The sequence below is a fragment of the Cydia amplana genome, chromosome 15 (assembly GCF_948474715.1).
Source record: "Cydia amplana chromosome 15, ilCydAmpl1.1, whole genome shotgun sequence".
In the NCBI taxonomy this organism is placed as follows: Eukaryota; Metazoa; Arthropoda; class Insecta; order Lepidoptera; family Tortricidae; genus Cydia; species Cydia amplana.
Window position 1 is genome coordinate 14,958,935 of NC_086083.1, and position 21,908 is coordinate 14,980,842.

At 38.7% G+C, this 21,908-nt stretch overlaps 1 protein-coding gene across 1 annotated transcript; it reads right to left on the minus strand.

Moving 5' to 3' along the window:
- Positions 1-1,865: 1,865 nt before the first annotated feature.
- LOC134654615 (hemicentin-1-like) lies at positions 1,866-17,968 on the minus strand. The gene is made up of 18 exons (XM_063510079.1): positions 17,737-17,968; positions 16,158-16,384; positions 14,560-14,685; positions 13,267-13,356; positions 12,516-12,644; positions 11,822-11,987; positions 11,110-11,288; positions 10,634-10,709; positions 9,971-10,043; positions 9,251-9,441; positions 7,309-7,455; positions 6,666-6,812; positions 5,524-5,636; positions 4,585-4,815; positions 4,166-4,310; positions 3,365-3,972; positions 3,088-3,213; positions 1,866-2,089 (listed from the first exon to the last, which is right to left on the minus strand). Exons 1-18 carry the CDS (start codon positions 17,963-17,965, stop codon positions 1,898-1,900), a joined length of 3,195 nt encoding a protein of 1,064 aa, XP_063366149.1. The 5' UTR covers positions 17,966-17,968; the 3' UTR covers positions 1,866-1,897.
- Positions 17,969-21,908: the final 3,940 nt, after the last annotated feature.

The following is a 21,908-nucleotide window of genomic DNA, read 5'->3' on the forward strand; positions in this document are numbered from 1 at the left end:
TCCTCGGGCGAATGAGGGCGTGGGGGCAGCTGCCGGCGGGCACTGCAGTGAGGGTGGGGGGCGAAGCTGTCCAGGTCAAGGCCCACATTAAGTACTTGGGCCTTGTCCTGGACAGAAGATGGTCCTTCGAGGAGCACTTTGCGAGACTGGCTCCTCGTCTCGTTGGTGCTGCCTCGGCTCTGGGCCGCCTACTGCCTAATCTGGGGGGGCCGAATGCCCCATGTAGGCGGCTATATGCGGGGATCGTCCGGAGCATGGCGCTCTACGGAGCGCCAATTTGGGCTGGACGACTGACGGGACGCGCGAGGGCATTGCTCCGTCGGCCACAGAGGGTGCTGGCCCAGAGGATGGTGAGGGCCTACCGCACCACCTCTCACGCAGCAGCATGCCTCCTTGCCGGCACCCCGCCTTGGGAGCTGGACGCAGGGGTGCTAGCGGACAGGTACCGGCTGAGGGCGGAAGCCAGGGGGCGTGGGGAGCTCCCAGACGCGGAGGAGGCCGAGAGGGTGATGCGGGGAGCCGCGGAGCGCCTGCGAGAGAGATGGAGGGAGGCCTTGGAGGATAGCCACTATGGAACCCGAACCATAGGGGCTATTCTCCCGATAATGGACGAGTGGGTGGATCGGGGCAAGGGGGCCCTGACATATAGGGTGACGCAGGTGGTGTCCGGACACGGCTGTTTTGGACACTACCTGCACAAAATACAGAGGGAGCCGGGGCCTCAGTGCCACGAATGTGGCGCAGCGGATGACACGGCTCAGCACACTCTGGAGGAGTGTAATCGCTGGGCCGTGGAAAGAGCTTCCCTCAGGGCAGCGACGGGGGTGGCGGACCTCTCGCTACACAGCATAATAGCGGCGATGCTGGGTAGCGAGAGGAAATGGGAAGCGGTGGCCTCCTTCTGCGAAGAGGTTATGTCGCAGAAGGAGGAGGCGGAAAGGGAGCGAGAAGCGGCTGCTGACGCGCTTCCTCTCCGACGCAGGCGGCAGGGTCGAAGGCGAAGGGCATATGCTCGCCTCGAGCCCTAGTGGGGCCGGCGGGTACCGAACCTGCATTGCACGGCCCCACACACGTCGTAGGGGTGGGGATCAAGCGTTTCTGATCCCCCCCCTGCATTGTGAGGGTGCCCTGGCGATAAGCCGGGGCTGCCGGAGGGCGCCGTGGTGGTATGATATCGATCCCAGTGCGCCCTCACGAACGGCAAAGAGGATGAAACGCCGGAGTGGGTTTAGTGGGTAGGGCCAAATTCTCCCCCCCTCTCGCCAAGAGAGGGACAAGGAGCGGCGAGTCCCACACACCGTGCGTAAATGCATTCCCACTCCGTCAACAAAAAAAAAAAAAAAAAAAAGTATATAAAAACAAAAAAAAACTATACCTACTCATCCCTTTTCTTTTGCGTGCTATAGTGTAAGACAAAGATAGTATGATTCTCTCTGTCTATGTTTGAAATGAGACAGTCCTTTGACAAACTATAGTACTGGTGAGTGGTTGTTTGGCCTATAGATGCTTTCAACTCCAGGGGTGTCACAAGTGCGATCAACATACTTAACAACTTAAGTAAAACAACAGGTTATTATGGATTTTTTATTGAAAGCGAAAGATTAACATAATTTGACCCAAATATAAGTATCAGATCACATAAAGCGCAGCCAAACGTGGCGGCATAAAAAAATAGATTTATATTCTTTCAAGCCATTACCGTAAGTAGAAAAAGCCGCAAATTTACGCCTTTTGCTACTGAAGAACTTGTTTGACCGGCTATAATAACATTTTCGTTTTTGGATCAATATAAGGATTGTAATTTAATAATAAGAGCATATGTGTTGAACAAGTCAAGAACAAGAATGCTTTCAAGCTATTAGGAAATTAATATAAAATTTACGTTTATATATCAACTCTAATTAAAGTCTATGGCAACACCGAATGCTTTTTTGAAGTCATCCACACTGCAGCAGTAAGTGCGGTCGCCCACCGGCTCGAACCAGACGACCTCCTCGCCGCATGTGCCGGTGCACAACTTGGGTCCAGCTGGCTCTGTGTTCTCGTGGATTACCACCATCTTCTCCAGTGTGTCCGACTGTTTAATGACCTTTAACAACATTTTGAAAAGTTCAATATTGAGATGCCCCGAATAGTGGTTTCGGCCGAATACCGAATATTCGGCGATCGAATATTCGGCATGACATGCGAACATTTTGAGTCACAATTATTATGATAACTGATCGCTAACAAAGCTCAACGTTTAGATGACGTTATCTAAGATATATTTTTGTTGAACAGCATTAATGAATAGAGTCAAACAAAACAGACTCATGATAAAAATAAAATGTTTTTTAATCAACAAATGCTCAAAAAAGGGTCTTCGTATTTAACAACTTTCCAAGAACACATTCTAAATATACCTAAGTACATAGTTTTTGGTTATTTTTATTGTGCAATTTTTCTTTTTAAGTAGGTGCAACAGATATTCGGTATTCGGCCAAATAGTAGGCAACATTCGGCCGAATACCGAATATTCGGCAAAGTGGCCGAATAGGCTGAATACCGAATAGTTGCCGAATATTCGTGGCATATCTATTCAATATACCTCTAGCTCATTATGTTAACTCTCGTTATATAGCTGGTGGGATCCTGAACAGGATGACTAAGTTAAGGGCTTCGGTTTTTTGGAAGATTTGTTAAGTAACGTTGTAATCTCGTTGCGAACTTAAAATAATTCCAACTCAGAGGGCTCACCGCGAACACCACGACTCTCCCGAGGCAACACGTCGAACGTGGTTCGCGGTAGACCCTCAGTTCCCACTATTACTTGTCAAGTGATAGGTACATATTAGGAAGCACTCCCATAACTAGTAGGGTATCGACATAAACGATATCTGGTTTTCTTTCTATTATAATATTTCTAGGATAACTGAATTCTAAGTAGTAATCAATTCTTAAAATTACTCGAGTAAAAAAAACTCGCATTGTTTGAATATAAAGGATAAGCTCGAGAACAAGAAGATGCCTTTGCCTTACCATGACCTAATTCTATAGACCATTCAAACATCAAATAAACCAAAAACAATAATATTTCAAAACACTTACCTTCCATAAATACTTGGGTGTCCAAATCCCACCTACTTGCGCGTAGCTTGCAGCCCCAGACCAAACCGTAAATTGTTCATTTTCCGCTCTTTCCCTACTTATCTCTTCTATATCATGCCAATTCGTCTGGAAAAAAGATATTATATTCATGTTAATTTTCATTTACACGAAATTTAAGCACATTTACTTCAACTTAAAGTATGTAATTAACTTTTTTCAAAATATAATAACCTCTGCTTGTATTAAGTACAGAAGTTTAGAATAGTTCTACACTTACGTTGTTTTTCGGCTTGCAATAATTCACCAAGTTGAGAGAATCGATGAATGTTGCCTTCTCAGCTGGACCAAAGCTGACATCCTCAGCGTTCACTAACTGTGTCTTTTCATAACAACATTTGTCCACACAAGTCCTTTTAACCGTCTTAACTTTTCCATTAGACCCCTTCTTTATACCGATTGTGTTCATTTTCGTATACAACGGAACGTTTTTGGTGGTATCCACGCATGATTGATAAACATCAGTGAAGCCGTTAACGTGGAATCCAACTTGCTTCAGCTCTGTATTCGCCCCCAGACACTGTTTTCCTGTTTTAAGTACACTTGGTGTTACGCTGTTTTTGCAGTTCAATTCCGATATTTTTCGTGAAATGCCGTCAACTAGGAAAGAATCTTCTTTATCGCAGGTGGCGTAAAGTGACTTTGATGTAGGAAACTTAGTGAAACTGTTTGAATATGATTTGTCGTCTTGACAAATCAACTGAAGTTTTTCAGAGTGTGGCATCATTAAATACTGTCCGCTGGTTGGTATGGAAAGCCATGTTAGGGACGAGTCCAATACAAGAGGCGCACGTTCCGCCTTCAAAAATGATGTTGGGATCCCACATTCTAGAAAAAATGTAGAAACTCGTTTAAATTACAAAACTTACTACTACTAAATACTTAAAAACTCAATATCTTTGTGATCTTCTATTTAATGTGTCAAAAAAACCTGAGATATGCGTTAGTAAGATAATTATTATTAATTATCCTCGGACTGTTTGAAATAAGTTTATAATAAAAATAAAAATGGATACAGTACCGTTGTCCTTAGTTGAAACTTGGAAGTTGAGGTCCAGGTTTCCGAGAGGGTGAGTGATATGACAAGTATATTGTCCCCAACCGATTGGCCGCAGGGATTGCTCATGCACACCCTCCATTTTCTTTCCATTGTAAAGCCATTCGTACTGAAAATACATTTTTAAATTATGGAATACTAATATTCATGTAGTTTGGGAATTCAGAGATATTCATCCAAGTACTTGTATATGTACGTTACGTTATGAGCAGTTACTTATATATGGACCCTTGTAGGATGTAGCGACATATTTCTTTAACTAACATTATATATAATCGAGGAAATGGCATCTTTGAGTTTTTTTAAACTATGAAACTGATTACATGAAAACAACAATAACCAAGTACCTACAATTTAAATTGCACTGCATATAAATACTATACCTTGCCTAGAGGACTTTCATTGGAATAACAAGCGATTTTTTTCCATTCTTCTCCACTCCACCTAATATTGAATGATGACCGATCTCTTTTCGGCGGAGAGCCAAAAACTATTTCGACAGTATGAGAGACAGCTCCGTTCATATCGCTCACGCGGCAGGTGTAGTTGCCACTGTCCATGTCCGTCGGATGATCGAAGTGTAAAGAAGGGCCATTCGTGTAGTGAGTGAAGTTCTGAAAACGCGACACCTTAATGAAACGTCATTTATTGGCACATTTTATGAATGGAGTCGAACCTTGCATTTCATTTTTGACGTGATAACGTCTTATAAATCGATGAACACCGGTAGCATCATGAATCTAGTATAACTGGATTGGGCATGAGTGGTGGGGATAACTGACAGAACGGGATAGTCTTATGTATATTTCAGTAGGAGTAGCAGAGAAAGCGCTATTATTGTTTGTCCTTGTCACAGTCTCACATCTTGTTTTATTCCCCACCGTAAATTGACCACCGTGATTGGTCGAATTCATTTGTTGCCCACCATAACAAATAAATTCGACCAATCATAGCGTCGCAATACGACGCTATGATTGGTGGAATCTATATGTTTTGTCCCTCACGGAGGCACGCGTAGACCACTTCTATAGGATGCTACCTTCTATGGGTAGCATGCACGAAAAAGTGTCATTTTGTGGGCAGATCTCCATGGTAACGAATAAAAGTATGCAATTTTTCATCAATGTTTTTTTATGACGTTATAACGCAAAATTATCGCCCGTAAACCGACTTTACAGACCACCATATATTTTTTATTATTTTCTAACGAAATTATTTGATTGATGGCTCATTTTTTATCCACTGAAGCAGATTATTTGCTTAACCAAAGCTGTCACTAAAAAAAAGACAGAAAATAGAATAAAAATACAAAAAAATAATACCTTAAACCACCTCACTGAATTTGGGTCCGTATAGGGCAGTGGGCAGACGAAATCGTATGGATGGTCTAGAGAACCGAAGTGGCTACCATTAGCGTTACCAGAATCGACATATTCTGAAAAGTAAAAAAAAAAATGTTAACCGTTTGTGGCCAAATATGTACCAGTAATTAGTGCATTAACTGTGTCTCATCAATTTTACCACAAATATTTGTTACCAGTGTTGTTTTGTTATATTGTACCTGAACTTAATTTTTTGTTTCATCATAGCAATAGCCTTTTGGCGTGATAACGTCTTATAAATCGATGAACACCGGTAGTATGCAAGAAAAAGCACGTTGTGTGTATAACCGCGAAAATCGAATTTCAAAATTTGCGGACATTTTTCTCTGTCACTCTAATTACGCCTGCATTGGAGTAAAAGAGAAAGATCCCCGCAATTTGCGAATTTCGGTTTTCGCGGTAGCCCCTCTGATCTCCAAGGTAATGTATAAAAGTATGCAGTTTTTCATCAATGTTTTCTTATGACGTTATCACGCAAAATTATCGTCCGTAAATGGACTTTACAGACAACCATATATATTTTTTAAATCAAATCTGATGCATCAGTGCCACAGTAAAATCGATTGTTTGTCAAGCTAAATGACACTAGAATAATCAGCAAAAATTTAACACATGCGGGCGCGAAATGAGGAATGTTATCAAAAGTGAGCATTTTTTAGTTTCACTCCTTTTGTGAAATTGTGAAATCTTTAAATTAATGTTTAGCCATTTTATAAAAATAAATATTTAAAAAAAAACCTCAACTTTTCATTTTTTTACCTACGGCAACACTACAGATTAGTACGCATGCGCGCTAAATTGACACCTTTAAAACCAACCAATCACAGCACAGTGTAGCTTTTCAGTTTGCCGTTTGCAATGGTCGAAAATTAAAACTTTCGACTGTTCAGTGATTGTGTAATTAAATATGTGTAGAAAACGCGAGAGTTTAGGTACAGTTTTTTATTGAATTAATTACAAGTTACATGTGTAAATATTACTTATGGAGCAGCATGCAGAAGTGCAATCAACATAAGTATTTGATCATTATTTGATATTCCGTGACTTTAGTAGTATGTACCTAAAACCTTATACATACTTACTTGAAATAGTAACTTTATAGGGTTGAGCAACTTCGCCGTTGTTATTCTTGGCACGACAGACGTAGTGAGAGTTGATGCTTGAGTGGATTTCTTTGGGGTTTCGCAGAATCAATGCGTTGTTCTCTACGTACAGGTCCTTTGATTTGTCTATAAAAGAGTTAAAGTTTTGTATTTCGGTATTTTTTTCTGGCTGTAAAAATTATAAGGTTAATTGAGCTCTTCCTTTCTGACTGTCTGAGCGACCAACGTATAATACGAGAATTATTGCCCTATGACGGTCTTCCCAGCAATAAATAGGTACCAATATATAAATATGCTGCTCATCTCCACATTGATATAGTATGACTTGCATACGAAACTAAATTCTGTTGTACAGTCGCCATCAAATATATCGGAACGGCTAAGTTCACAATATCTGAACACGCCTCTATTAGTCTATTGTCAGGGCGTTAGAGTGCGTGTTCAGATATTGTGAACACCTTGGCCGCTCCGATATATCTGATGGCGACTGATGTACGTGTAACTGGTTCCCCGCGATACAGGAGTAACTATGTGCCCCTGGTAACTATGTAACACTTTTAGATAATAAACTATTCTTATTCTTATTGATCTTAGCGACCATATTTTTGTCTGTTTTACGTACCTCTGCCAACAACTTTGTTGTCGACCGTCCATTTTATGGTGGGGGTGGGGAATCCTAGAGCGGCACAAGGCAGTGTCATGGCTACGTCCCCTTCCACGCCATAGTACTCGGCGGTGTTGGGCGGGACGAAAACTATCCGCGGTGGGCCTGGGACACAAAACCATGACATGAGATAAAGAATTGGTTGGCTTTAATGTTGCAATACCAATCTACTTTAAATTTAATTGAATTTTGGTACATATAGTTGACCGAAGCGTAGCGAAGGTCTACGTTTTGACTCGGGCATTTTGCTTTTGTATGTCCGGATGTTCTCCTCTACAGGTCGCAATTTTTAACCGATTTTCGTGAAATTTTGTGACCGAATTCTATGACTAAATATTTTTTTTTTGTCGATCCGGTTTTTGGCAATTTTTCAAAATGGCGGAATCGTGATAGCTCCCGCCTAAACAAATAGTCGTATCGGTATCATAAGAGTTTTTTCTTTTTGAGATATGTTTATAGATTAAATGGCCAAAAATTCAGAAAATTTGTATCGGTAGTTTTGGCGGTAATTAGATATTTAGTTTTTACTTGAGAATTAGTAGCTAAATTTCGTCAGCTTTAGTAAGAAGTAAGAACTATAATGGCGTATTTTGCAAACGTTCGCTTTTTTTGTTTTTGTTTACATCGGGAGGTCCCTGGTTCCATCCCCAGTAATTGTATACTGCTACATAACTTTTTGTATTTTTTTTATACTTAAATTTCGTATAGTTGTTTTTTATTTTATTTTTTTATTTTGAAAAAATGAAAAAATTCGTATTATTTATTTATTAAGCGCGGGTTAAGCGTATTCGTTTAATTTTTGTTCATAGCTTTATGTCGTTTTTAATTTTTGGTTTATATTACATGTATATTACATTACATTTATTCAGTTTTAAGCTCTGCTCGCGAGGTCTACAGCTCACAGAGCCACTAGTAGGTAGGTATTAACATAGAGAAAAAAATACATAGAGTGCTCACTCCATACATCAGTTTTAGTACCAAAAAGACTATTAGCATCTAGCATCGAGTAGCGGAACTATCAGTACTGCTACTTGACAATAGATGTAGCACCGACCGGAAAGTCTTATGCTGTTGAGATAAGACTTTCCGGTCGGTGCTACATCTATTGTCAAGTAGCAGTACTGATAGTTCCGCTACTCGATGCTAGATGTAGACACTGAAATGAATAGTCTGAACTGATGTATGGAGTGAGCACTCTATGTATTTTTTTCTCTATGGTATTAAGTAGAAGCGCTGGCAGCTTAGCGGTAAAGGTTCCTTCACACAGGCGCGTTTTCCGGGCGGGGCGTGACGTGAGCGTTTTATATGTAAAAGCGGCGCGCCTCGCTCACGCACCGCCTTACCTTAAGGGCATGCGACTTTCAAATTTTCAATCCGGAGATCGCAGGTTCAAAGTGTTCAAACGCTGGTGCGCCGTACCAATGAGTTTTTTGGAATTTATTTACGAAATATCATTTGATTAAATCAGTCGCTTTTCTGTGAACAAAAACATTGCGAGAATGTCAGACTAAATTCCAATAGGTCTTAGTCTCAAGGTCAGATTATTAGTGCCAAGCGGATTTCTAGCTCCCATGAGCCGTGGCAATAGCCGGGACAAGGCTAGGAAAATGATGAGTATTAAGTAGATCAGTGGTTTCTTCAGCGGTCCTGTTCCTAAAATAAAATGACCATCGCGGTCCGTTTCTCCTTGAGTTTATTAAATTAGCAAAAAAATAGAATAGAATAGGTCCGGATGCGGACCGTATTTAGTGACCCCTGAAGTAGACACTCAGGATGGTACATTCCCATACCTCGTGATCTCATGATGTAGACCCTATTTTCCCCAGTAGGTAATGGGAATTCTCTCTCAATTAATCGGGAAAATTTTCATAGAAAAAAACTTTTAAACCTAATTACTCACTTTGCAAGTCAAGAGTTACAGTATATACGTCTGACGCTTTAACATTCTTCGCAACGCACTTGTACTGATCGTTGGACAAGGCTGCGGTTACGTGGAAAACTTCGTCCGTGTTTGACAGCGCAGTGAACCTGCTCGCGTCCTGTTTTTTCACGTACCACGATATTTGGGGCCTAGGTTTGCCTGCGGTAATTCTGCAAGTAAAATATTTTAGTTTCCTTTAATGACCAAGTGGGTATAATTTGGAGTTCCTTCTACAAACACAGAACATGATTTTATACGTAGTAAATCCAGTACCCGTTGTTGTAGCCGTAGATCTATTTCCATGGTGATATGGACATTCAGGGAATTGGACATTCGATAAACGGACATTCGGGAATTAGACATTCGAAGAAAATGGACATTTAAGGAATTGGACCTTCGAGCAAATGGACATTCCGGGAATTGGACCTTCGAGCAAATGGACATTCCGGGAATTGGACCTTAGAGCAAATGGACATTCCGGGAATTGGACCTTTGAGCAAATGGACATTCCGGGAATTGGACCTTCGAGCAAATGGACATTCGGGAAATTAGACATTCGAGGAAAATGGACATTTAAGGAATTGGACATTCGAGGCCAGAACCGACGTATGACATAGCTGAAGTTTTTGACAGTCGTATGGTGACGGACTTTACAATATTGTTTGGAAGTATAGAAGATAAAATACTCAAGTACTCTACCTGCAGTGTATGTCGACCGATGCGCCTTCTTTAACGTGCAGAACTGACGGTGTTTTGGATATTGCTGGAGCCACTGCAAATAAGTACACTCGTTTTGAAGTGAACGAAGTAGTTTTGTTGTAATCGTAATTGTCTGTAAAACGTAGCATAGTGATCAAATGATCTTGACGCGACTTTATTGTTGAGAGAATAAGAGCGCGTCAAGGTAATTTTGAACACCTCGCCCGCTTAGCAACTTCTGCTGCTACTCTGTAGTAAGAGGGACGTAGGTATGTACATTTAATGTACGTTTTATTATGAACGTACAGAAATTACATGTGATTTCAGTAGGTACCTAAGTAAACTTGCATTGAAAACTTACACACTGCTCCTTCAACACAACCTAATACATTTTCTATTTTTATTTATATGAGCCTAGAGTGTCCCACTGCTGGGCAAAGGCCTCCCTCCTCCCTTTCTACGTATCCCGGTCTTGCACCAGTCTGGTCTCCCACCAGTTCCTGTCAAAGGCGTCGAGGTCATCCCGCCAACGCCGTCGAGGTTTGCCGCGACCTCGAGTTCGATTTTGTGGGACCCAATTGGTGGTTGATTTAGCCCACATGTGGCCCACACACTTATAGTTTAAACTTAATACATACTTAGTTTAAACTTAATTGCTTTTACCTGATTGTATTGGTGTGACCGGTGTTTTAGCAACGCGTTTCACTGTGGTCCTAGTGTTTTTAGCCGTTCCAACTACCTGAGAAATTACACACGCAATTAGTTATTTTATATTTGCTATTTTATTCGTTACTTCAATTCAGAGCTCGGCGGTTCAACCCAGGCTCCCTACCGATGAGTTTTGTTTTAAAGATCTAAGCATACATAGGGACAGACAGACAGCGGGAAGCGACTTTGTTTTATACTATGTAGTGATATCAGTCGCTTTTAGGTCAAGGAAAACATCGCGAGGAAAGCTGATTAATCCCAATAAGGTCTAGTTTACCCTCTCGGTTAGAAGGTTAGATGTTGATAAGTACCTATGTTACGAGTACAATTGCAGATGTAAATATTTGACAGTCGATTCTTTTTGTTTTGATCATCGGGATTTAGATCAAGCAAGATTGAGAAACTTTCGAGCGTAATGCCAAGATACGTACAACGATCTTAAACGTATGTTCTGGTGACAGGAACATGTCAGTCTTGTAAATGTCTCCTTGCACGTTCGTCAGTGGCAGTGTCCTGACGACCTGGTCGCGCATGTCCAGAAGCTCCACCTCGCGGATGATTGCGGAGTGCTTCTCGTCATGCACGGACACCATTAGGAGTGTTGGGACGGCTGTTGAAAAATACAAATTAGAGTCAGGGGTGACTGGAGAAACGTACGGATGTGGTGGTCTTTCTAACAATCGCGCGGTGTTAATAAACGGCGATAAAGTTATCCATCATACGCCTACTGGAGTGTTCCGCGATGTAGAAATATTTCAATACAATATGTTCTTCTACTTATATGTTTACGTTTCACTGAGATCATTTGAAACAGTGGAGCCTGATGAAGGGTGTGAGATTGTAGATATGATCGAGCTAATGAGAGTTTTGTCGCTAGTTTGCTAAATCTGGCCTAACCCACAAGGCTCCTGGAAGAAACTAAGCTTTTAAGTTCTAGGACTGTTGGGAGGAAGGTGATCGTTCATAGGACACTTCCTGATAATTTCAAAATAAGTCCGAAATTCCGAATGCGTCGTCTTCCGTTCTACTTCACCTGAAGGAGTATATGCTGCAGAAGTTTCTTATGTCAAAAATACGCGTTGTTCACGAGTTCTTTACCATTTGAAATGCAATTTGGGTAAACTAAAATACGTTGCTTTGTACCTGTAGTGGGTTGTGTGTCTGTAGCCTTCATGTTAGTTTGCACTGCAGTGGAGAAGCCATGTTGGAAATTGAAGTCGGTACGTCCGAACACCATTATGCTAACTGTGGAGTTGCCTCTCACCTTCGCTGTGTAGGTGCCGGGAATTAAATTAGTAAGTTTGGTGACCTGGAATGTATAAGAAGAAAGACTTTAATCTCATCCACATTATAACGAAGTAATATAGTAAAATGAGACTGTGTTTTATTTAAATCATATGTACATAAAACATAGTATATAAGTAGGTAGTATTAAAATAGATATTTAGTTTTAATGATTTCGTGTATAATCAAATCTAGTGTTTTTGTTGATTCAGTTCAAACACCCCTTCAGTTGGTTCCTTACAAATATTTGAAAAGAAAGATTGAATCCTATCATAAATATATAGTCAACGTGCCAATTTTATCTATTCTATGTTTTTTTTCTTTTGTAGAGATTTTTGTGTTACCTGCTGTGTTTTTTTTTTACCTTTGGTCTAATCAAAAAATCAGCGTTGGAAGTCGCCAGCATAATGCTGAGATGAGAACATTTCATGGTACTTTATTCTTATGCTTCTTCTTGGTATATTTTTACACGACTGCCCAAAAAAGGAGTGTATTGTGTTTTCTTATGTGTTTTTGTTTACGAATAAATTATTTCTATTTCTATTAGTGTTACCTTCACATTCTTCGTCCACGTAATTTGCGTGCCGGTTTTTAACCGGGAGGCCGGGTCATAGACCTGTAGAACCACATCCGACCCAGAAGCTGACACCACTGCGTACTCCGTCTGCTCGTCGATTGTGAACTGAAATAATGGTAGATATAATTAATACAATACCAAATAAAATATATACTTAGACAAGTTTCGAGAACAACTATGGATATATTTTTAGTCTTTCAGTCAGATTTGTAAGGATAATATTCAAAACAAATAGGTAAATAACTAAATAGGAAGACCGGTTGGGATAATATATGCTTTTCCGAATGAGACGAACATAATTTAAACTTCAGGAAGGATAAATTGAATAATGCGTAATATAGTTACTGCGGTTGAGACACAGTCATTATGGCATCATCGTTGTTTTCTATTAAAAACGGGTAATTAAATGGGTTACACTTATTACAAATTAAAAACAGAAAGAGGTGAGGGCTACTTGTTTGGGTTCATCGTTTTCAGAATCGTTAGGTTTTACGATCTTATCATTAAATAACTGAGATTAAATAACAAAATAAATCAAAAGTCTAATCCTAAATTAGCCTAAGGAGGCATTGTTCCCAAGACACTGGCCGCGTTCCCCCTCTGCACAGTGAGGCTGAGTTTTTGGGCAAAAAATGCGACCAGACTAGTTTGGTAGAAATTTCTTTTACTAGTTTTCATTAAATTAGAAGTACTTTCCTCATACTGTGTATAATTAGATTTCACTTACATTTACATTTTCCCACGTATTTGCAGGGACAGTCGCGACCGCCATCACAGTCCTGTCGCCCTTAATGGTTTCCTTTACGTCCTCGATTACCTTAAATAAAATCACAAAACGTAAATTTAGAATACCTACGTATTTTGTAGATTAAGTAATCCTAGAATTCCTAGATGGATGATTACTTTATTCAGATTGCGATCCATAACATCACAAACAATCATTGAAGCCGAGATTTTAACATCTTATGGTTTTCAGGGGCCCTTGCGGATACACTTCGACCCACAGGGATCTCATGTGCAATAACCCCCTAGGAAAGATCCGTCAACTAGTCAAGAGCTTTTCCCACCATCTCCATGTGCCAGATGATGGAGCTCATGGGTAGCGTTTTAAAATCCTTTGGTTCCAGATATCCTGCTCCAAAGTCCTTCATTCTTTGTCTGGCGAGTGCGGGACATTCACACATTAGGTGTTTTACTGTCTCTTCCTCTTCGCCACACATACGACAATCGGTGTTGTCAGACTGTCCCATCTTGGCCAGAATTCCTTTAATCCTGTAATGGCCAGTAAACACCCCTGTTATGATTTGGAGTTGTCTTTTGCTAAGTTTTCAATGCTTTTTGCTCCAGCCGGAGTCTACTCCTTGCATAAAGAGCTTTGCGTTCTTTAGACCCGTCAGACTGTCCCTTTTAAATTTTAATAAATATAGATGTTTTATACTATTTCGACAAGTACAAGCAAGATGCGCGCTGTTTTTCAAGCCTGCAGGCTGTTGAACAATTGTAAGGTATCTATTTCACACCCGACTTTACACATTTTTACGAAGAAAAGACAAGAAAATAACATTGGCAGAGTCTTTTCCTAAAAATAATTCTTTTACACTCGAATTACCATTAAATACTTATAATTTACGATAAACATTCATGCTAATTATTTTCTTGAGAATCTACCCGTTAAGAAGACATTAAATAAAATAATTAAAAATAAGTAATTTAGTAGATACTGGCTAGCTACTACCGCGAAAACCGAAGTTCGCAAATTGTGGGGATCTTTCTCTTTTACTCCAATGAAGGCGTAATAAGACTGAAAGAGAAAAATGCCCGCATTTTGCGAACTTTGATTTTCGCGGTTATAGCCCAGATCCCTGTTTTACAACGTAGGTATGACAATTGTCGTAAAAATACGACCGGTATTGTACAGAAAAGTGTTAGTGGCAGGTGTTTGTCAGTTTGGTAAAATAGCTGCCATGCCGTGGCCCTTTGGTCAAAAAGTGTAGGTATGTATGTAGAAACCTAACTGTACCTGGTTGACTTCCCCTTTGTCGACTCTAAAAACTTGTCCGCTACACGCCGTTGCTATTTTCTGGAAAACCTTGTACCCTTCGTCGGACTCCATACCACAGGTTATATCAGTGATGATTATAACGACCTGAAAGAATAAATTAATGTGCCTAAATAATAAGGTTTACCCTTGAATTGCCGACAGACATTTTCATCGAATGTTTTTCGAAGACAACGTTTCAAGTATTTTCATTTCATCGACAAGTCAAAGAATCGATACTAGTTAATTTAAATCTGGGACTTTTAATTGGTACTTGAGTTATTTTGTATATAGTTTATATGGTAATTCTTTCCGGGTTTTCTTATGTTATTTTGGATTGCATTTAATAAAATTTATTACGCATAATATTATTTCAATTTGTAATATTTCATATTTATTTCATATTTGTAATACTTTGAAAGCCGTTCTTTTCTGTATAGTGTTTGGGGTCGCAGTTCTAACCTAACCTAAACCTACTTTGATAGCCGTTCGGTTCTGTGTGGGGTCGCAGTTCTAACCTAACCTAAACCTACTTTGCAAGCCGTTCGTTTCTATGTGGGGTGGCAGATCTAACCTAACCTAAACCTACTTTGAAAGCCGTTCGCTTCTGTGTGGAGTCGCAGTTCTAACCTAATCTAAACCTACTTTGAAAGCCGTTCGTTTCTGTGTGGGTTCGCAGTTCTAACCTAACCTAAGTAACCTAGTTTTATTATACATATTTGTATGACATAATTATAAACATAATTTGAAAATACTTACAACAGAAAAATGTATAAAATGTAGTACGACATATAAAAATGTATCAAAGTAATACGTCGAACAAACGAATTGCAATGTTTAGTGTTGTGTTAAAATAAAAAAAGAATTTGAAACGAATCAGCGATCAAGTAATATTCATTGGATAGTATTTCTACGCAGTAAGAAAAATTGAAATAAATAGTATATGAAACAAAATAACGCCAAACAATATTACGAGTACTAATGTTTCGATGAATCGTTGTCGATGAAATAATACCTATTCGATGAAAAGTTTGTCGACAAAACAAGGGTACACCAAATAATAAATATCATAATGCCACTGTCTTTTCTTGCCCTAAATTTCAAAACAACTTAGTGCCAAAATGCCTAAATGTCAAATCGTTTTCTTCTTCATGCCCAAATGTTATAATCATATCGTCCATGTCCCAAAGTAACCAAATGTTGATAAGTATACGTTTCTTCAAATACCTAACCTAACCAAATTGCCGATGGGACTTCTATTTTATATATATTTAGTTTAAATACTTCTTATGTGCAATTTTATACGGTGGGCAATAATATTTTTAGCATTTATTATTTAATGTAGGTAATTTGACTTTTAGGTATTGTGACCCCACGTCGATTTGAAGTTTAGGCATTTTGAGAACGTGATTCAGACATGTTGACACTATTCCTATTTCGATAAAGGATTTTTAATAAAAGGCTATATGAAATTAAGGTAGGTACAATGAAACCAAAGCAACTTATCTGCTTTCATAATGGGCACACGTATAACGGATCTTTACGAAAAAATACAACTAAGTTTTAGGGTTTGGCCTTACTTGAATTTGTTTCTCCTGACACATAGTCTTGATCTCCTCAAATCTATTGTAATCCTCTGATGTGGTATCAGTGAATACATACATGTAAGAACCTTGGCGACTCTCCTCTAAACCTTTCTTCATACCCGACAGAGCGACCTCTAAACAGTACGCAGAGTCTAAAGTAACTGAGTCGAGCGCCTGCTTAAGTTCTCTTGCATCGCGGGTCTTTTTCCTAAGTATAGCGGCTATAAAAGAAAAGAAAATACCTAAAGTGTCATTCTATGGAACCTGCTAACTATGTAAACAAAAGTCACTAGTAAATTCATCATTCAGAGACAAAAGATCGCGTAGTCTTTTTCTAATACTAAAAAAAACGAACTATAATATGAGATCTCTTGCTCCCATATTCATTGTTATATTTGTTACTGTAACAAGGTACTTACCAAATGGTACAGAAATCAAGTTCCTTGATTGTATAAGATTACCAGGGTTGGTAGAAATAGTGCATATTATATATATGTAATATGAATTCAAAATTATATTTTTCTACTCCAGCACTTAAATGTGTCAATTAAATGACTGACAGTGATATCTAAAGCAATGTCATTTGAATGATTTGTCTATAGGCTCATATGCTCATCTTATGAGTATAATACAACTGCTCTATTTTTTTTAAAGATACAAGTTCCGATCATCTTGATTGAAAGAGGTATGTTTTCATTTACAATAATAACTTTTTTTTTTTTTTTTTTTTTTTTTGCTGCAGCTGTCATAGAAAAAGTAATGTATGCAACAGCTCATAATTGGTTCTTAAAATTCTCGGGTCTTTTTTTACAAAACTCGACTACGTCTCGTTTTGTAACTTCGACCCTTGAATTTTAAGAACCCTTATTATATCACTGTTGCATAAACTACTATTTTATTTAACCACGAGTTGACAAAATGACAGTAGTAAATTAATGTCATAAATCAGTTTTTTTTTAATATTACTAATATCAGTTTTTTTTAATATTACTAATATTAAAAAAAACTGATTTATGACATTAATTTACTACTGTCATTTTGTCAACTCGTGGTTAAATAAAAATATAATTTTGAATTCAGAATATGATAAAGATACATTATGTAAGTAATATTTATGTGCAATTCTAAAATCATGAGTTCATGAGTTAAGGGGCCCACTGATTAACAGTCCGCCGGACGATATCGGCCTCAGTTAGAGCAAAAAGTTGACAGTTCCGAACAACTGACAGGCTGATATTGTCCGGCGGACTGATAATCAGTGGGCCCCTTTAGGTACTAAAATTATTTTGATGTAACATTTTATTATATTTATTTATAAACGTGAAAGACCTGACTGACTGACTTAAATCAACGCACAGCCCAAACCGCTGGGACTAGAAAGTCCAAATTTGGCAAGTAGGTACCTTATAAGGTCTAGGGGTCCACTAAGAAAGGATTTTTCAAAATTCATCCCCTATAGGGGTGAAGTGGGGGTCCAATTAAAAAAACTCTCCTGCGCGTGAGAAGCTGCGGGCAAAAGCTAGTATATGATAAATTGATAATTTTAATAATTAATACAATGAAAAAAACTTACATGGAAGTTTTGGGTCGCCATGATTTCTGAATGTCACCAGCACTATATCTTCAATCTGACTCGACTTTTCCCTCAAAACAATATCAACAATAGACTTGGCGGCATCTTTTACTTGCGAGATTTCATCGCCCATAGACGGGGAGTTGTCTATGACGAAGGTCAGACTGTTCTGACCGCAGGACACCTGGGCTATTACGAACGCTAGTGGGAACAGGAACTTGGCCGCCATCGCTGCGGGTGCGCGGTCGGGAGTGCGCACACGCAGGGATAATGCGCTTATATATATTATACAAGGTGATGACGTCATTTATTTTCTGTAGGTAATTAATTAAGTTACATAAAAAAAAGTTTTGTTTAGTTAAAAACCGTGGAAGTGTAAATTAAATAATTAATATGATTAATGTACCTACCTACATTAAAACTATAAAAGCTCCTAACCATATTGATTTAAACTAACACGATTCTCACTCATACTTTCTTTTCTTTATACTCTTTTTTTAAGTCACGTGTTAGTTATAAAAGTAAAAGCTTCTAACTCTTATAATTACATAATATATTAAAAAATCGAGAAAAAACAAACGTAGGGCATAGCCATAAAATCGAACTCGAGGTCGGGGCAAACCTCGATGGCGTTGGCCGGATGCCCTCGACGCCTTTGACGGGAACTGCCAGAACTGGTAGTCTATGCTGGTGGGCGACGTATCCCTTTCAGGGATCTCTTCCAGTTAACCTTTGAGCAATTGAGGGAGTATTGGAGAACGGTAGACATCAAAGCTGTAGATGGCATAAAACAATAATTTCCTAAAAATAGGTGGGGGTTCACTTAACGTATTTTTTTTAAAGATTTTATTGTACGACTGTCGGATTTATTGATTTATATATCCTTGCAATATCAGCTTTCTAGCACTAAAGATCGCGGAGCAAAGCCTCGGACAGACAGACGGACGGACATGGCGAAACTATAAGACTACAAAAGTTGACTACGGAACCCTAAAAAATAACGTAGTTAGGTATGTAATTATTATTCTCGATATCGTTTGTCAATATGAGGAAAACTGGTGTTTCAATAAGCTATGTCATGTTTAATTGGATATCATTATTTAATTATTTGTTAAATTCAACAATAATTATGACGGTATATTTATCCACATTGGAATTATCTTCGTATTTTCCAGGATATTCCTGGTGTCATTGCGTCAACATTTAGATACTAAAAGTTAGGGAATATTTGTAAATGCTTTCCTGTTTACTATATAGATTCGATCCCATATTTAGCTCGTATGTGGTTAAGCTTTAACCAATAAGGTAAAAACCCAGAGTTAGCAAGCTATAAATCGATATTAAGTACTAAAGCGATACATACGAATAATGTATGTTTTTGTCAGTAGATGCATTTTTAGGGTTCCGTAGTCAACTAGGAACCCTTATAGTTTCGCCATGTCTGTCTGGCTGTCCGAGGCTTTGCTCCGTGATCGTTACTGCTAGAAATCTGCAATTTGGCATGGATATATAAATATAGGTCTTTCAAAACGAATAGGGGTCTTCAACTAAACACTTTTAGATAAAGTGAATATTTTGAACCAAGGGTCCAAAAAATATGAAAAAAAAAATCGTAGAAATAGAGCTTAAGAAAGACATGATTAGTTTAGCCGTTTTTGGGTGAATCAACTTTTAAAACACTTAATTTCGTGTCCCTAGGACTCCCTACCAAAGAAAAATTGTTTTTTCAAAAACCATGTCGATATTTTTACTTTTTTGTTTACACGGGCGTTATTAGATCCATAAGTATTAAAGAACACATTAAAATTAACAACTTGATCAGATAAAAGTTACATTTTGTACGGTAACGCAGAAGAAGAAAAGTTATATCATATAGTTTTTTTTGCTAGGAAGTCTAGGGACACGAAATCAGTGTTCTAAAAGTTGATTCACCCTTTTGAGTTATTACAAAAAGACTTCTCTTCTTAGTAAACATTCGTACAAAGTGTTGCGAAAGTACTTTTCGACTAATCATCTTTCTCGCGGTGTCCCGGCATATTGCCACGGCTCATGGGAGCCTGGGGTCTGCTTGACAATTAATCCCATGATTTGACATAGGCACCAGTTTTTACGGAAGCGACTGCCATCCGACCTTCCAACCCAGAGGGGAAGCTAAGATAAAGATAAAAGGGGGATTAGTCCGGTTTTCTCACGATGTTTTCCTTCACCGAAAAACAACTGGTAAACTCCGAAAAACTCATTGCTACGAGGTGCCTGTGGAAAGAAAAGTACAGTCAGCGATAAAAGCTTATAGGTACCAAAAATTAAATGTTTGCCAAAAACTTAATAAATTGTAAGTTTGCAACTATTTTAAAATAACACAAAGTTAAATACACGAAATAGGGTAATTGCGCTAGTTTCCGTCCATGCTCTAGTTTTCATCCACTTGACTCTTTCGCAAATAATATATTTAATTTTTAATTTTCTACTTCCGAAATATCATTTTTATGTAGATGGATAGATATATTGTTTTGACATTAAGGGTTGGAATACGTACAAGTTTGTGCAGCAATGTAGGTTTATATTCAAATTTCCTCAAGTGGACGGGGTAAGGTATCACATTTACCTGTTTGCTGTACACGTACCTCATGCTGAGAGGGACAGAGAGAGGTCCTGTCTCTGTCAGCAGATAGATGGTAAAAAAACAAGTTTATCTAACTCCGTATTTTGGGTAATCTATGTGGTTTTCCCTAATTGCGTAAAATGTTTCGTTTGTTATTATTAATATTAGTTTATCGAAAAGTTAAAGGTTACTGGAGAATTCCAACCGTTTAAAATGTAAATACTTTTTTCAAATCACTGGCTCTGGTCATATTTCGTTTTTGAGTTTTTTTTTAATTTGGTAACGTTTTGATAAAATTGTAGTGTTTGTATAAAATGATTTAGTTTGGCCAGGGATTGTCTCTTCAAATAATATCTGGGAGACCGAGCTTTGCTCGGAAAACATATATAAAAACACCAAATGCGCGTTTTCCCAGAGATAAGACTTGGATCGATTTTTCGCCCCCCAAAACCCCCATGGCAAATTTCATCGATATCGTTAGAGCCGTTTCCGAGATCCCCGACGCAAGTTATGGGTTACAAACTTATGTACTTATTTAAAATTAATTATAATAAGCTTATCACTAAAATGAATTAATAATATTAATATTTGTGGGCGTAGATATTGACTCTTATGGCTCCTCTACACGATGGGCCAACGCCGGCCACTCCAAGGGACGCAGCCATGCGGTAGAATGAGATAGCAATATCACTTGCTCCCTCTAACGCAGCGGTCGGCAACCTTTTAGCAGCCAAGGGCCACATAGTAGGTAACGAAGTTGACGCGGGTCGCACTTTGTTAATATTGATGACTAGACTAGACATTGTCGTTTGTCAATATTACATACAAAATAGCCAGGGAGGCTCGCGGGCCGCAAGTGACAGGTTCACGGGCCGCATACGGCCCACGGGCCGCGGGTTGCCGACCGCTGCTGTAACGCATAAATGCGTCCCTTGGAGTGGCCGGCGCTGGCCCATCGTGTAGAGGAGCCATTAGATAACGCGCTGCTGTGGCTATATAGGACTTTCGGTTCTGTTTGTGAGAATATGTCAAGAGTGGGATTATGTAAAATAATGTTACTAATATGGTTAAGTGCGACATATAGACGACTAGTGACTAGTGTCATTGTGCTGGTCTTGGGAATCACGAAAAGGGGTGAAATGCGAGGTCTGAGAATAGCAATCATTTGTTCTAACAAATGGTGATGGTACCTTAAAATTAACATATTCTAGTCTAGTTGCAACTGATTAAATATTGAACCACGTATTAGCCTAAGTATATAACTATTTTACTGTTGCAAACTGCCTACGTACTTCAAGACTTTGATATGAGACCAATGTGGGCTTTGTTGCTTCAATCTAATTTTAAAATAAAATAAATACTTATAAATAATTTACCAATGTTCCTTAATAATCAGATTCATGTTCATGTAAACTAGTACTCGTACTGTAACTATATAAAGTATTCTAGAAAGAAGGTAAGTACCTACCTAAGCACTTCTACATGTCTTGGAACTTAATTTAAAACGACGAAATCAAATAACAGTGCTTCTTAAATAGTCAAAAGTACGAATGATGAGATGTAGTGTTGT